Raw genomic sequence first — 15,630 nt, 5'->3', positions numbered from 1 at the left:
GCCCCCACATCATTCTGCACCTCAAACCGAGTGTAGAAGTTGTTCAGCGCATCTGGGAGGGAGGCATCATTGTCACAGGCAGGTGATAATGTCCTGTAGTTGCTGATGGCCTGAATGCCCTGCCAAATGGCGCATGTGTCACCGCTGTCCATGAAGTGACTGTGGGTTTTCTGGGCGTGTGCGCGCTTTGCCTCTCTCATAACCAAATAAGAAAACACTGTACAAGTTAATATCGTACACGAGTCAAAATCATTGGAAGTCAATCCTTTATATTAGATGACTGCCGAAAATAAAACTTTTAAAACCCCGCGAATGAAAAATATTCGAAATAACAGCTTAGATTTAAAAAAATGTATAAATAAATTAAGTATAAATAAATAAACTTCACGACAGGGAATTAATTTCGAATGTAGAGTTACAATAACGTCCATACTCTATTCTACCATGTACTATAATGCTATAAGTATAGTTTATACGTACAAAAGCTTTAGTGCATATGAACATTCCACAGCAGAGTGGCGCAGCGGAAGCGTGCTGGGCCCATAACCCAGAGGTCGATGGATCGAAACCATCCTCTGCTAGCTTTTCTTTAATAATAAATATTATTTGAATAAATAAAATAAATAGATCTATTGTACTACCTTTATAGAACAATTTTGACTTTTGTTTTAGTGAATACTGTTGTCATGGTTATCATGCGTTGGTTTGAGCGTTGAGTTTATAATCAATAATTCAATATATTTAATCCCCCATTACAGCCGTAGAAAGGTTTGTCTATAAGTAACATATAACCGATTTTGTGCCACCAAAATAGCTCTGAGGCATGGACTCCACGAGACTCTGGATTAATTCATTAATAAATATAATAACCTTGTAATTCATAGTAATATAGTATTTCATTAATAAATATAATCACCTTGATAAAGTTGGATTACAATTTCCTGTAACGTTTTTTAAATTATTTTTTTTATCACCCCACTTATAAACACTGCTATACTATAATAATGTGTAATATGTAGCATAATATCATATAATATATTTACTAGATTGTATTGCTCTTTCTGCTTCAGAAATGCTATGATATTTTAGCAATTTGCGGCTTCTCTGTTAAACAATCATGGGCAAAATATTTAGAGAAAACCACTCGTACTCGTAAGATTAATATACTGTTTTGTAGCTTTAAGTTTAGTTTTGATCCAATAAGGAGAGACGAGCGTGGCGTCGTTGTGCTTCAACTTCCGGAGAACTTCCGGGTGGGAGAAATGGCGGGTCACAACAACGGAGACACAATGGAGAATCTGGAAGATGGAGAAATAAGTGGTTCTGATTCAGAGCCAGAAATGCATTCAAATAACCGGCAGCAGGTAAGAATATAAAACGTGCGTTCACTTCTCCGGTGTAATGCTTAAGACTTGTTGTTGGGGTTTTTTTTGCAGATTGCTAGCTTGTTTTATAACCTTAGCTAACCAGGTTACCCCAGTCAGTCAACCTAGCTAGCTAGCTAGCTAACACTATTTGCTATGTAATTTATCAACTCACGTGGTGAGCTGCTTCAGTTAGTGCCCTAGGAAGTGCATATGATGTTGTTTTTCGAAACAAGCCTAGAGAAAATATCGCCAGATATGATTAGCCAGGTCCACTCATCTCAGACTAAGACATCCGATTGCTGTCCGATGCTGATTGTACACGTGTTTGAATTTTTTAGTCATAAAATATTACAGTGTACTGTTTATCACTTGTTCTGTTTATTGTGTTGCAGTAATTGCGGGTAGGATCTAAACAGCAAAATAAATAGTAGTGTGAACTATAGGAAAATATGACCGTTTTACATTCCTGAAAGTCTGTTTTTGAATTCTCCTCTAAGACGCCTTCTGCAGGAGCTTTTTTGACCCAGCACTTCCAGAGCAGAGAACGTCCACAGACTGCTTCATGTGTCGCCAGCTACCGTAGCTCCATTGTAACCGACTCCAGCGACAGCGACTCGGAGGAAGAAGCTGTGTTGTGGAGGCGAAAGCGTCAGAAGTGCACCAATGTTCCTCTGGCTGTGCCTCCTACAGCTTTCCGAGGTACTGGCACTGTCACAGGACCTCCATGCCGCAAAGTAAACAACATCTGGGGATCGGTGGTGCAGGAGCAAAGCCAGGAGGCTGTCGCTGCTGAGCTCGGCATCATGGGAATGGAGGGGGGCATCACTATGGACAGCCGCCAGTGTGAGACCTACAACTACTTGCTGGCACGGAAGCTGATGGAAAAGGAGAAGCAGGAGGAAGAGCCAGCTATGGAGGCCATGCTGGAGGGGCAGCTAGAGGAATGCATGCAGCACGGCGCACAGGAAGAGAAGAGCGACGGCCATCTGAAGAGGAAGCGGTCAGTCAAGGAACGGCTGGGTCCTCGAGCTGAGATGGACTTTAAAGGGCGATATGAGATCACGGTGGATGACCATGAAGATAAAGTGATTGACGAGATAGCTCATAGGTGAGGAAAACCTCAGTTAATCTTCAACATTTCAGAAATTTTACTATGATTTTTTTTTTTTGTTTTACAGACAGTCTGTTAGTTTTATTATTATTATTATTATTATTATTATTATTATTATTATTATTACTTGTTTAAATACAGTGTGTTGGATGTTGTCTGCCATGCTGTATTGCATGCTGATTGTCTCCTCTGTTCTTATTAAAAGGTTAATGGAGCCAAAGAGGGAGTTAATAGAGCGTGTCGTGAAGGTGATTGGCACGAAGAAAGCGATAGAGCTTCTGTCAGAAACTGCAACGATTGAACAAAATGGAGGTCTTTACACAATGGTAAGACTTCCCACATTTTGATTTTGAAGAACTTTCACACTCTTACATGGTTTAGTAGCAAGAGCAGTTCAACACACATCAGATCAGCAATTTAGTCTTCCTCCTGAGTAATTTCCCACTCCGTGCCACTGAGCGGCACTGCTAAGCTTGATTATTTCTGCTTGACATCCTTTGAAATATTGATCTGGTGGCTTTAAAAAATTATATTTATATGTGTTTGCTTCCCATAGGATGGCAGTAGAAGGCGGACGCCTGGAGGGGTTTATCTGAACTTGCTGAAGAACACTCCTAGTATTTCTCATGATCAAGTCAAGGTATGATGAGAAGAATGAACTAGTGTGGTGTTATTCTGTTTTAAACCTAATCTAGAGTAAACACACTGGAGGCATGGGTTCGAATCCCACTTCTGACACCAGTTTGCTGGATAAAAAGTATCTCAGGTTATGTCTTTCAGTCGTCCTCCGTCAACCTTCAGCCTTTTTACTTCTCTTAACTCTTAGTTCTGTGTTAGGAGCAAGAAAGTATGGTTGACCGCAGAGCTTTCAGGCCTGGAGAGTCTGAATGAACACACACTGACACATGCTGTTCACAGAGACATCCGAGTTTATTCGTGCAGAACAGGAGTATTTATACACATAGATAAACAACAGTGCGTTGGCGGCTTCTACTTGTGCAGGTTCAGACAGTTACACCATGCACACAGTCATACCACAAAACTAAGTCTTTTCGAGGTATGGAAAATACATGTGTCTGCTAAAATAAAGGATGGCAGTTCATCAGCTTATCAGAAGAGGTAATTAAGTGAATACATTCATCATAGGTATTTGACAACACAGAGACACACAAACAGAAACTATAACCCAGTATTCCCCGTATCCAAGGTGTCTTAATAGCAGTTCATAATATAAGAGAATACATGATATAAGAGAATTAAAGGCTGAAGGCTGACGGAGGACGACTGAAAGACATAACCTGAGATACTTTTTATCCAACACACCGAGTATTTAGACATTCCCTAGTTTTCCACGTTATTGCCTCCCTAATTCCTATAACTTCATGTTTTCGTTAGTCCTCATACACTTAATTTCTCAGGATGTCTGTGTCACCAGTGGCCGTCCATCGGGGCATATCGGGCATTCAGTAGTTGTTAATCTTCATAAAGTCCTCATTCACAGCTGCATTCGTTTTAAATAGAGTTGAAAAACTAATTACTTCTTTTGAGTGAGCAACAATTTTATTTATTTATTTTTAATGTTGCTTTTTGATAGGTGTAAGCCGAGCTTTCGTTGGTTTGCTCGGCAGCATGCCTTCTGCCCCATATAGCTTCTATAAAGTTATTATTAAACCTAGTCACACAAAAATGGGAACTACAACAAGCAGTAATAGAGGCTCGCTGGGGCAGGAATCACACTGCCCCATGCTCACTTTATAAAGATTTTTAGCGAAGGAGGAGGAACACACAGGGCAGTTACTGACAGGGTTGGCATTTATTAGGCCAAATTGAGTTAAGCTCTAATTTTATAGCAAATAATCAGAATGAAATGTAATACATTTCTGCAGAGAAAGCCAAAGTGTGAGTGCAGACAGTGGGTGTGTCTCAATCAGCTCCCTCGTTCAGTAGTCAGGGCACTGATGAAGGAGTCACCGTTTTAAGGGCTGTATCAATCACAAAATCCTAACCCGTGCACTGGAACGTTTGCACCCTAATAATTCCCACAAAACCAGGGAGCATCAGAGTATGAAATTAGCGCCCGCCAAATACGGGTTAATTGTCAGCAGTGGCGTGTAATATTGTCTGGTCATCTGCCACTTTGGCGGGTATGTTCCACGCACAAGTAGGGCTGAATTTCGCACGGAAGTGTGAAATTGGCTTATCGTCTGTTGTTTTCATAAAATAACTCCTGCCTATTGGCTTGTGAAAACAGTTATTAGCATGTAAAGGGAAAGGAGTGATGTGTTCTTATGTATGATTGAATATTTGAGCATTTTAAACTTATTTAAATATAATGATTGCACGTGTACAGACGAGTGTAACACTTCCCAGGTTCAGGAAGAGAATGAGGAAGCTGGAGGCAGGCTTGGAACAACTCATGCCACTTTATTCTTTCTTTTTTTGTTCCCAGCGGTTTTATTTTCTACACACACGCATGGCTCTGTGCTGGTTGTCTTTTTCTCTCTCTCTCTCTCTCTCTCTCTCTCTCTCTCTCTCTTGCTTTCGCTTCTACGGGAGGCAACTGAAAGCACAAAGACTGTGTTTACATGGATAACAATAATCCACTATTAACCTGATTAAGACAATACTGTGATTAAGAAACTAGCATGTAAACAGCAATTTTTAATTACCTTAATCTGATTAAGGTCATACTCGAAGTAAACACTAATCGAATTAAGACAGCTGGAGTACTCCTGTTTTAGTCACATTATGGACGTGTATTACAGACATTTAAACACCTTAATCACATTATTAACGTCGTGTGAGTTTTCACCGCATTTTGCGACAGGACACGATCACACACCGCAGTTTTCAATATTTTACGGCGAACAAGAGAGTACGGGCTCGTCCCAAACCGCGTACTTGCCTACTATAGGCCTGTAGTGGGGAAAAATACATGTATCTCGGCTACTGTATAGACGGTAAGTACGCGGTTTGGGACATAGCCCACGGCTTGAAGCAGTTGGCTATTTGCACATACAGCCTGACAAATAATTAACTGCACTTAAAACGTTCGTAAAAAAAATTAAATAAAAACACCCAAAAATTGTATACGGTACCATAACGAAGACGAACTGTATGTTGATACGTGAAATTCTGGATGACCGTCGGACGGCGTGGCACGGTGACGTAATGGCACGGGCTGTTAATCTAATTATGTTCTAAAACATGTAAAACGGGTACATTAAAGGAGTATTCTAAAAGCGACTCATGTAAACACCTTAATCACATTATTATCTTGGTCAGAGTAAGGTCAATAATTAGATTACTGCTGTCCATGTCAACGTAGTCAGTGACAAAAATCAACTTTCACTAATTACACACAGGTGAGAATCATCACGCTTTACCTCCCGGTTTGACCTGCCTCCTCTCCGTCCACAGCCAATGCTTGGCCATGCCACAATGACTTTTTCTGATTAAAAAATTTAAAATAACTTTTTGTTTATATCAATTATATAATTTAAAACAATGTGGTTAGTTTCTGTTTTTGTGAGGTAGCTGGTAGAAATTCTGATTGGCTGGTTGGAAAAAAAATTTTTACCAGCCACTATGCAGGTGGAGGAAAAAGTTACTTTCAGACCCTGGGGAGCACTATGTTCTCTTACTGGAATTGGCGTCATATTTTCTGAAGCTTCTCAGCTCAGAAAAAAATGGCGGACAAACTATCAGCCAAATTCATCTACAAATGTAAGTAGCTTGTTATCGTTGTTGTAGCTCTCAAATGATTACTTACATTAACATTGTGGTTTTTTTTGTTTAACTTTATTTGAAGTTCTCTATATGGTATGAGTCTAATGACTTTTAAGTGTTTAATGATTAAAAAAAAAAAAATTCCACTAGCTAGCTTACAATCCTGATTGAAGTACCATAACAGAAACACGTGTGCTTAAGCTAACAAATTTATGACATATAATGTCCTGCCTGTTGATAAATGCCAGTGGTGACGTTTTAGAACGCAAGTACGTAATCATGTCGCCAGAAATCGAGTCATCAGTGTCCAAATGTGTAGTGAGTCAGGGTCCTTACCACTCATGTACACGACAAACTGATTCATGAGCTAGGGAGCTGGTTGAGACGCACCCGGTGTGTCTAGGATGTGCAGGACCATTTCTTTTCTAAGACGTGTTGCAGAGATGTATTAGAAGTAGGAAAAGGGGAATTACTCTTAAAGAAACCTTTTGTGTCCTAGGAAATATTCTTTGAAGAGAACCAGAAAGAGCACAACAACAAGAAGGCAAACAAGAAGGCAGCCAAGCAGCGGCAGAAATACTTAACAGCCAAGAAAATGAAGCAAGCGATCGGCACTTTGAACCTGCAGGAGCACGATGACGTTTCTCGGGAAACGTTTGCCAGCGACACAAACGATGCGTTGGAGTCGCTGGAGGATGGGGGTGAGGAGCAGCCAGAGTCTGCACTGGGCACAGAGGATGCTCCAGTGGTTTACAACTCGAATGACCTGGAGGTCTTCTGATGCTGCTGGTTGTCTTCTTGAGTGACTGTGTAGACAGTGACTAGACAAAGTTTGCTGTCAACATGTTCAGTGATGTGGGCTGAGCAGATCAGATTTCATATAATGTATGTGTGTTTGACATGGTCATATCTTTTCCCTCGTTTCATGCTCCATCTCTTGTGTGAGACTGGACATGGTGTGTGTGTGTGTGTGTGTGTGTGTTAACAAGCTCAGAAACCTTAGGCTGCTTTCGCACTAGGCATTTTTCCTTGTGCAAGTTCCATATGTAATCTCATGGGAAGAAGGCAGAATGTGATCCTGTCACTTTGAAGCTCTTCTAAAAGTTAAAGAGGAACTGTCCACGTTTTAGAAAAGTGATAAGTGACATCAAACACGGTTTCAGATTTCAGCTTGGAGGCAAACGAGACAAATCAACATGGAGGACAGTGCTGGTAGCATGTTTGCGTTGTACCTCTGGGGTTGGGGTTCGAATCCCACCTAGTCCCTGTGTGCGTGGAGCTTGCATGTTCTCCCTGTACTTCAGGGGCTTCCTCCACGTACTCCTGTTTCCTCCTCTAGTCCAAAGACCTGTTGTAGGTTGATTGGAGAATGGGTGGATGGATGGAGGGATGGATATTTCATGTTATAATGTTGCAAAATATGTACGTTTTGTGATGTTTGTCGGTATCTGATGTCATGCACCAGTCCTAATATAACTCTGAATACAGTGGTCTGGATGCTGCATACTGGTTCAGAAAAGTCACTCCAGTCCTTTTCAGTGCTTTAATAAAGCACTTTAAATAAAAAAAAAAAGCCTAGTGTGAAAGCAGCCTTATTACTGTCACAGTTGTATAACGAGAGCGTTTATGCAGTATATTGTTAGTGAAGCCAGTTACAACAATGCACTTTTGCTTGCCCACTAATTTCATTATTCTTTTAGTATTAAATGGCTGTGCAGGTATGTTAAACCGAATCATACATTCTGTTCATTCCTTATTGAACAGTACATAGTACATAGTTCGAAGAATATGCTTAATAGTTCTTGTACAAGTATTGACTGGTGATGTTCTGCTTAATACAAAGCACCACTCTGAGCATCTGTCACAATCTAGTAGTAATGACGCTTCATCATCTTGCACTTGTTCTGACTCCCACTGACTAATGATGTTAAATTTGTATTTGTGGAAAATGACAGCGCGTTCAGATACACTAAGCATTCAGAATATTCATCGAGTCAAGTGAGTGTTTTGACGATGAATAAAATGGTTTCATACGTTTTATGTTTGCTACTGATTCCTAAAGTACCTAATTTTAAAATAAAGTTCTACTTAGAATCCATTTTTAAGCTTGTTTGACACATCCTTTTCTGATTAGTCTTCCAAATTTAGCAATATTGTTCAGAATTTTTAGTCGGACTACTAATTTAAGAAGTGTGAGAAGGCTGCTTTCCACCTGATTTTCTTCTGTTGTCACGACATGTGACGAAGTATAGCCTTCTATTATATTACCATGTGCTTAATATTCCTAAGTGTACTTCACTGATCCAGTCGACAGTTTCCTGTCTTTTGTGCTGAAACTCTGACTCAGTTGACCCTCAGCTCTCTGTCTCCCACTGAAGCATTGAAATGTCCATTTACAGCTCACAGCTGAAGATGACGATTCATCTAAGTTTAGCTCAGTAGTTTATTTTTTTTCTCTACAGCATCACAGCTAATCAGAAAATGATGTCTACTCTATTTAGGGCAAGAAGAAAATGGCTAAATTATGGTGTTATTTCACACTACCATAAAAGAGCTTTTTTTTGTATGATTAGTGTTTTGACTCTAAGCGGTCCAGAGTCTGTGGGATGAGACAGAACCTCTTCACCACTGGAGCAGAGCCAAAGAGCTGTGCAGGCTCAACTCCTGAAAAGTTGTCATGGTGACCAAATTCTGATGAGTTATTATGTCAGCTACTGTGTCACATAAATTATGCTGTAGTTGGTATAAGAACGCATGTAACACAGTAATGGATAAAAGGTGTCTCCAGGAAATTGAACACTCAAATACTTTTCCTTGTTACTGAGGTGCTATCATTAAGGTGACATCTTTTGTACATATTAGATCAGAGGTGTCCATTGTTATCCGCAAAGGGCCAGTGTGGGTGCAGGTTTTCATTCAAATCAAGCAGGAGCCATACCTGATTCCACCTGTTTTAATCAGTAATCATCTTGGCTTTCAATAGACTTAGGTGTGGCTTCTGCTTGGTTAGAATGAAAACCTGCACCAACACCACCCTTTCTGGATAAGATTGGACACCTATCTTTAGTATGTACGTGTCACCTTTTTGAAATGTACATAATTACATAAGGTACATAATTTGACATTAAGAGCCAGTGATGCACCTTTAAAGCTTTACTCTAAAAGCTACATTACATGAACCTTTCCAGGCAAAAGATACAATTTAAAGGTAGTAAGATGTAACCTTGATGGTACCACCCCATCAAGTACAGTTTGGTACCCTTAGTGTATTATATGACCACTTTAAACTATGGTGTAAATGTATGAATTTATTAGTCTATTTCTTTATAGTAAACTTTTAGTATTAATCATTTTAGCATTTATGATGGGTAGATTGCTTATACCTGTGCGTTCCTCTGGGTTATTTGGTTTTCTCCCACTACCCAAAAACATGCTGGTGGACTAGTGTCACCAAATTTCCCCTACATGTGAATGAGGGTGTGAGTAATGTCCTACAATGATCTGGCATCCCATTCAGGGTGTGTCCCTGCCTTTCACCCAGTATTATAATCTCTGGATCCATGGAGTCCCTGACCTGTATAGAGTGATTACTGAAGATGAAAGAATGGATGAATTACATGACTTGGATTAGTGTTTGGGTCAAAATTTGTTGACATGGCACTTCACTCCCCCCCCCCCCCCCCCCTTTCTTTTCTTTAAATGAGACTTTCTCAGTACATCAGTTAAGTTGAGATTAGTAACAATGCATGTTGATGTAGAGGTGGTTGTAGATGCTTATTAAGAAGCTATGCGAGGTATAAAGTTGAAAAATTATGGGATTGTGCTCATTTCTGCAATGTAAATGAAAGCAATTTGATTTGTACTTGAAACGGCTAAGAATTCACTAATGGGTTAATTGTTTATTAAGATACAAGCACAGAACCATTACACACACATTTGCATTTTGAAGTCAGCAAATCAAATGACAAAGTAATTTACAGCACAAATAGAAAACAACTGATTACTATAACCAAATAATTGGTTACTTATACTTTGAATGAATAATGAAGTCTTCTTCTAACTAGGATGGCATGAAAACCTCTACTCCCATCAGGACCATAAGGCAGACGCAGGACTCCAGGAGGCGCTGTGTCTCCATTTAGAGCCCTTTTTTCATTCGTCTGACTGTTTTTGTTTTGGTTGGCGCACAATTTGCGTTTCTCTCGCAAATCTGGACTTGTGTCTGGACTGCCCCAGAGCTCTGAGGCTAAGAGGGGTGAAATGCGAGGGCCTGGCATGGGGGCATGGACACATTTGGGGCTGGAACGTGGGCTACTTAAGGGGCTGCCACATACCTTGCCAGAGAAAAAGCAAGGGATGCTCAGAGGTGATGAGGAGGCGAACTCTGATTCTGAAGAGCTGCATGCTGACGAGTCTTCACCACAAGTCTGAAGCTGTAGCATGCGCTGGTTCAGGATGGAGATCCCCTTCCCGTTACTTCTGTCCTCCAAACCCACATCCACAGCTTTCTTCTTGGAAGCTTTCCCCACCAGGAGTACTCTCATATTACCTTCAGACTGTAAGAGTTGGTGGTAAGCACGTCCAGCTCCTTCCAGATCTTCATATTCTACTAGTACGCTCTCCTTAGTGAACAACTCTGGGTATCTGTAGCTGTATTTCTGAAGCTCTGGTGGAAGCTCTCTGCCAGGCCGGTTGACCCGAGCCATGGTGATGGTGCCAAATGGCTCCAGAATTGCAATAGCAGTTTCCATGGTGCTCTTGTGAGGTGTTGATGCGTCATGTGCCATGTCCTCTGTCAGATTTGATTCTGTGATGTTCCAGACCAGCAGGAGTCTGCTGGGTGCCTGAAAGAGGACGGACTCTGGTACCGGCTCTATTCTACGCACTTTATTTCCCTCTTTGTTTACCTCTAGCGTTAATGAATGCCGGAGGGCGTAGGCTGTGACCCGCCAGTCTTTTGTGAACTGCTTCATCTGGGATCAAAGTGAAAAGAGCTGTATACATTTAGCCAGGTATACCAAGCAATCATGCAAAAATAAAATAATGAAAAGACCAACCAAAGTGGAAATTTATAATGCTGTTCCAGAAAAAAAATTTTTTAAAAAAGAGGCACCAGCTTACCTTTTTAAAAGAGGTCAGCAGCTTGATATTGACATAACCCATCTTATTTCTTCTGACATGCTTTAAAAGGAAAGCATCCTTAGCCAAATTCTCATCAGAGAGGTAATATTCAATCTGAGAGACCATCTTTTGGATCAGATCAGCATCCGGAGGTATCCATGTGTCAAGGTCTATATCTTCATCATTTTCATTTGACACAGAGAAATATCTGAAGAGGGCAAAAGAAGCAGGGGGTACTCTTAATACACAAACGAGAGAAATGTTTAACAAGCAAATAAAACAACAAGAGCTTACTTTTTATTGCAAATGCTGTCCATTTTGCCTTCAGCGTTGATGTTTCAGTGCAGTTGGCAGCAGTACTCTTCACTGTGCGTGTCTGTGTGGAAATGTTTAATAACAGCCCTCGGAGCCTGAGTGGTCTTGTCTGCCCTCGATAATCTCCTTCACTGTTATAAATATGCTGAAAACACCCACACATCTGAATCTGTCATGCAGCATCTAACCAATCGATAGCGGTTTACGAGAACAATGCTATAAAATGGTATTACCATATGAGGACTCTTCCACACACTGACATCACAAGAGGAGCCAAAAAAAGTTACCCAAACTTGCTGTGCCAAAAATAGCTATATTATGTAATTATATTATCATAAGGATCTAAGGGGGATTTGCGGTGAAAAGTAGCTCATCACCGGTATATACTTCACTCTCATCTGGTATTGTTTTAAATGAAGGCCAATCATAATTCTACATGAATAAACAGCACAAGAGTCTGCAGCAAATAAATGTCCAAATCAGAGTCATTCTAGTTTATTGCAGCAGAAGAAAATTAAATTATGATTTATGTCAAAGAGATTAATTATTGATATGCTGGATGTGTCTGGAAGATTGTCATTTGTTTCAATTCACACACTTTTATACAATTATAGATATTTTACACCATGCACAATTGTCTAGGTTGTTCACACTAAGATATACATATATGTATATGATGTCAGGATGGTATACAGTGTATTGACTGAACTTCTTCCACTAACCTGAACCATCAAACACCACAGAGCCGAGGGCTCATATAAAATAACAGACAGAACTGTGTTTGTGGTGCCTCATGTTTTGCCTTCTGTCTCCAAAGCTGTAGCTGTTAGCTAGCTTATGTGTTCTGCATTAAGCAAAAGATAGTTCAGAAGTACAAAATGTATAGATATTGAATAAACCTCACATGTAGCCACTATGAACATGTTATTTAGCTTGAGAAATCATTATAGATTTCATTTTCAGTTGAATTTGGGGAAACCACTTGAAGCATTCTTTGTGTTGAACTATTTCAATTGGTTTTGTTTGATTTGTTCATTGCAAACAGCTGAAAGTCTGTAAATTTGGACAAAAATCATGCAACCTGATTTGCAGTGGGGGTTGAATAATTTGATTGCAACTGTATGTTATGGTTATAGGTAGATCTGTATCTATGTAGATATAATCTAGTTAATTTTATATAGCTGAGCCCATCAGCAAAAAACAATAACTTTCACAATATAAATGGAGCAAGCTAAGAAGGGCTTGCTGCTATAGGATAATCCATCCATTTTCCTTGTTAATCCTACACAGGGTCATTGGAGAGGCTGGAGCCTATGCCAGGGAATGTGGGGCACAAGAGGGACACCTTGGACTGGGTCAACCCAGTGCACGGCACACAGTCGCATACTACGGACAATTTGGAAATGCCAATCAGCCTGGGTGTAACGACACGGGACTATATACAGGAAGTAAGCACAGGAGCAATGTCTTTATTAACAAACATGCAGACAAAACACAAGGAGCGCGGAGCACATGTGACTCCAGTGGTTTAATCCCAATTTTATGAAGCGATACGGATGCTTTGTGCGTGGAAAATATCTTCACTTCTGCATAGATCTCCGATGTGTGTTCATGAGAGAACCACAATGCATGTGTGTTGTGTTGAAGTGACAAAAAATGCAAGAAAACAACTGGAGTCACATGGATTACTTTTATGGTGCCTTTATGAAGTTTTTGGAGCTTTAAAGTTTTGGTTACTGGACTGTAAAAAGAGGGACAGAAATTTCCCAGGATTCATTAAAAATGTCTTCATTTGTGTTCCGAAGATGAACAAAAGTCTTATGGGTTTGGAACGACATGAGGGTGAGTAATTGATGAAAGAATTTTAATTTTTGGGTGAACTATCCCTTTAAAACACTGGACTACTGATTGGAAGGTTGTGAGTTCAAATCCCAGCACTGCCAAGCTGCCACTGATGGGCCCTTGAGCAAGGCCTTTAAACCCCAACTGTTCGGTTGTCTGAAATTAGATAAATGTAAGTTATTCCAGATAAGGGTTTTCTGCCAAATGCCATAAATGTAAATTTACATTTATGTTACATGTATGGGATTTGGCAGACGCCCTTATCCAGGGCTTTGAACTCATGTCTCACGGCTGTGTGCACATGGAATGTTCTGCACTAATTTACCAAGATATAATTCTCTATACTCTGTATCTTTTAGCAAATGAAGACATAGCAGCAATAGCGACAACTCACCAAAAAAATCTATGTAAACACAGAGTACTGTAGTAGGTAGTAATTACCCAGGATTGAACGGTATGTTGGTTTGGGGGCAGGTGGACCACATAGCTATGACAAAAACAGTTTAACTCTGAGAGAAAGAGAGAGAAAGAGAAATGGTTACTATTCTCACATATTATACACACTGATATTTGCTTAACTATCATCAATGCAATTGTATGCATTGATTATCCCTTAACATTACACTTAAACTGAACTGTCTTCAAATGCACATATACCATCAGAAATTGTAATAAGCACCACTCGGGCAAACCATTATGCTGTTTCTCTAAGAGACATGTGTATTGATTTAAAAGTAGTTGCAAGGATGTGCTTTAGACTGAGGCCTGGGGTGAAATATTTTAAATCTGAAATGCTGCATACTTCTCCAAAGAAGAAGTCTCAATTTGAGCAGAATTGTTTCATGCTTAATAAAGACTTTCAAAATCATTTTCAAAATATGTGGCATTACAGCAACGTACGCTGCAGATTCAGCTGGCAGATCATATCATAGCACATCAGTTTGCTGGGAATTAAACTTTTTAGACACACACACACAAGGACTTCCGATTTTGCCAAATCTCAGGTTTAATCTGTGTAAAACCAGTCCAGTTTTTGTTGTGGTTACGTTAACAAGGCATAAAGGCTTCATTATTTATGAAAACTTAACATATTAAAAGTTATTTATGAAAATTATTTAATTAAATAAGTATAATTAATTAATTTTATTATACTACGTTTAACATAGTATAAATGAAACCTAATGAAAAAATTAGAGATCATATTCATAAAAGTGGTGGAAAATGTGAAAAAAAAATTAACAAAACAAGTGACAAAATTTGCAGTGAGGAAAAAATATGTATTAGGCTACTTTTTTAAGTTAACTTCAACACCTGCAGTCCAAGTCCGACTGATAATCAACAATAAATCAAAGAATGTGTAATATGTGCCTTCTCCTAGTCTGTGTACCACGTGCTGTAGCTTCAGCATTATTGGCGCAAAGCAAACTGCATTCCAAATTATTTGAATTTTGTCTCGGTTGAAAACGTTGAGCTGCGTCGGGATTCGTGATTGGTCTGTCTAGGACACGTGACCGCTGCATACTGATAAGCGGCCATATTCGTCTAGCCCATTCTTTCATTCGTTTGGAAGACAAAGTAAGGCATTTGTGTTAGCTTTGTGGTTTTTATTAGTTTATTATTGTGTTCGCTTGTGCGTCTTCCAGGTGCTGTTTTGAATATAGGATGACTTAATGTTTATTTCTCGTTTCTGTATAATTATTTACGCTAATTTACGTTGCTCTGGGCCCTTATCTATCGACCACTTGGCTATATATAACCATATTCCTAATCGTTTTTACGGCGTGGTGCTAGCCGAAATATTTAGCATTCTGAGACGAAATTTCCAGCGTCGAAACACCTCACGTAGTCCAATCAAAACCTAAGGATATTTTACTTTTATTCCAGCTCTTTTTTTAGTTTACAATGGCGACCGCCACTTCCACCCCGGCCGGCCAGAGAATAAGCACCCGGGCGAGCAGCGGCACCGGCGGCAGCGGCACTCCACTGAGCCCCACGAGGATCACCAGACTGCAGGAAAAAGAGGAGCTGAGCCACCTCAACGACCGCCTGGCTGTTTACATCGACAAAGTCCGGAGTCTAGAGTCCGAGAACAGCGTTCTTCATTTGCAGATTTCTGAAAAGGAAGAGGTGCGGAGCCGGGAACTG

The 15,630-nt window shown here is 40.0% G+C and overlaps 3 protein-coding genes across 4 annotated transcripts in view; 2 read left to right on the top strand and 1 right to left on the bottom strand.

Annotated features, from left to right (window-relative positions):
• Positions 1-1,161: 1,161 nt before the first annotated feature.
• Positions 1,162-8,305, top strand: phax (phosphorylated adaptor for RNA export). Its single transcript, XM_053645212.1, has 5 exons — positions 1,162-1,364; positions 1,865-2,475; positions 2,684-2,804; positions 3,035-3,118; positions 6,707-8,305. The coding sequence occupies exons 1-5, from the start codon at positions 1,263-1,265 to the stop codon at positions 6,986-6,988; spliced, it is 1,200 nt and encodes a 399-aa protein (XP_053501187.1). The 5' UTR covers positions 1,162-1,262; the 3' UTR covers positions 6,989-8,305.
• Positions 8,306-9,966: 1,661 nt separating this feature from the next.
• LOC128620318 (la-related protein 6-like) lies at positions 9,967-11,946 on the bottom strand. The gene is made up of 3 exons (XM_053645213.1): positions 11,623-11,946; positions 11,329-11,536; positions 9,967-11,180 (listed from the first exon to the last, which is right to left on the bottom strand). Exons 1-3 carry the CDS (start codon positions 11,643-11,645, stop codon positions 10,233-10,235), a joined length of 1,179 nt encoding a protein of 392 aa, XP_053501188.1. The 5' UTR covers positions 11,646-11,946; the 3' UTR covers positions 9,967-10,232.
• A 2,991-nt stretch (positions 11,947-14,937) lies between these two features.
• The window catches only part of lmnb1 (lamin B1), a 19,605-nt gene continuing 18,912 nt past the window's right edge, over positions 14,938-15,630 (top strand). Inside the window, exons 1-2 of one of the 2 annotated variants that reach the window (XM_053645211.1) lie at positions 14,938-15,060; positions 15,370-15,630. The exon at positions 15,370-15,630 is cut by the window's right edge and continues 134 nt beyond it. In XM_053645211.1, coding sequence (XP_053501186.1) covers positions 15,388-15,630 — 243 coding nt within the window. In that variant the 5' untranslated portion in view covers positions 14,938-15,060; positions 15,370-15,387. The other variant, XM_053645210.1, reaches the window with a different exon arrangement.

Source organism: Ictalurus furcatus, chromosome 16 (assembly GCF_023375685.1).
Source record: "Ictalurus furcatus strain D&B chromosome 16, Billie_1.0, whole genome shotgun sequence".
NCBI classification, from domain to species: domain Eukaryota; kingdom Metazoa; phylum Chordata; class Actinopteri; order Siluriformes; family Ictaluridae; genus Ictalurus; species Ictalurus furcatus.
This window is presented reverse-complemented; position numbering and strand designations above follow the sequence as displayed.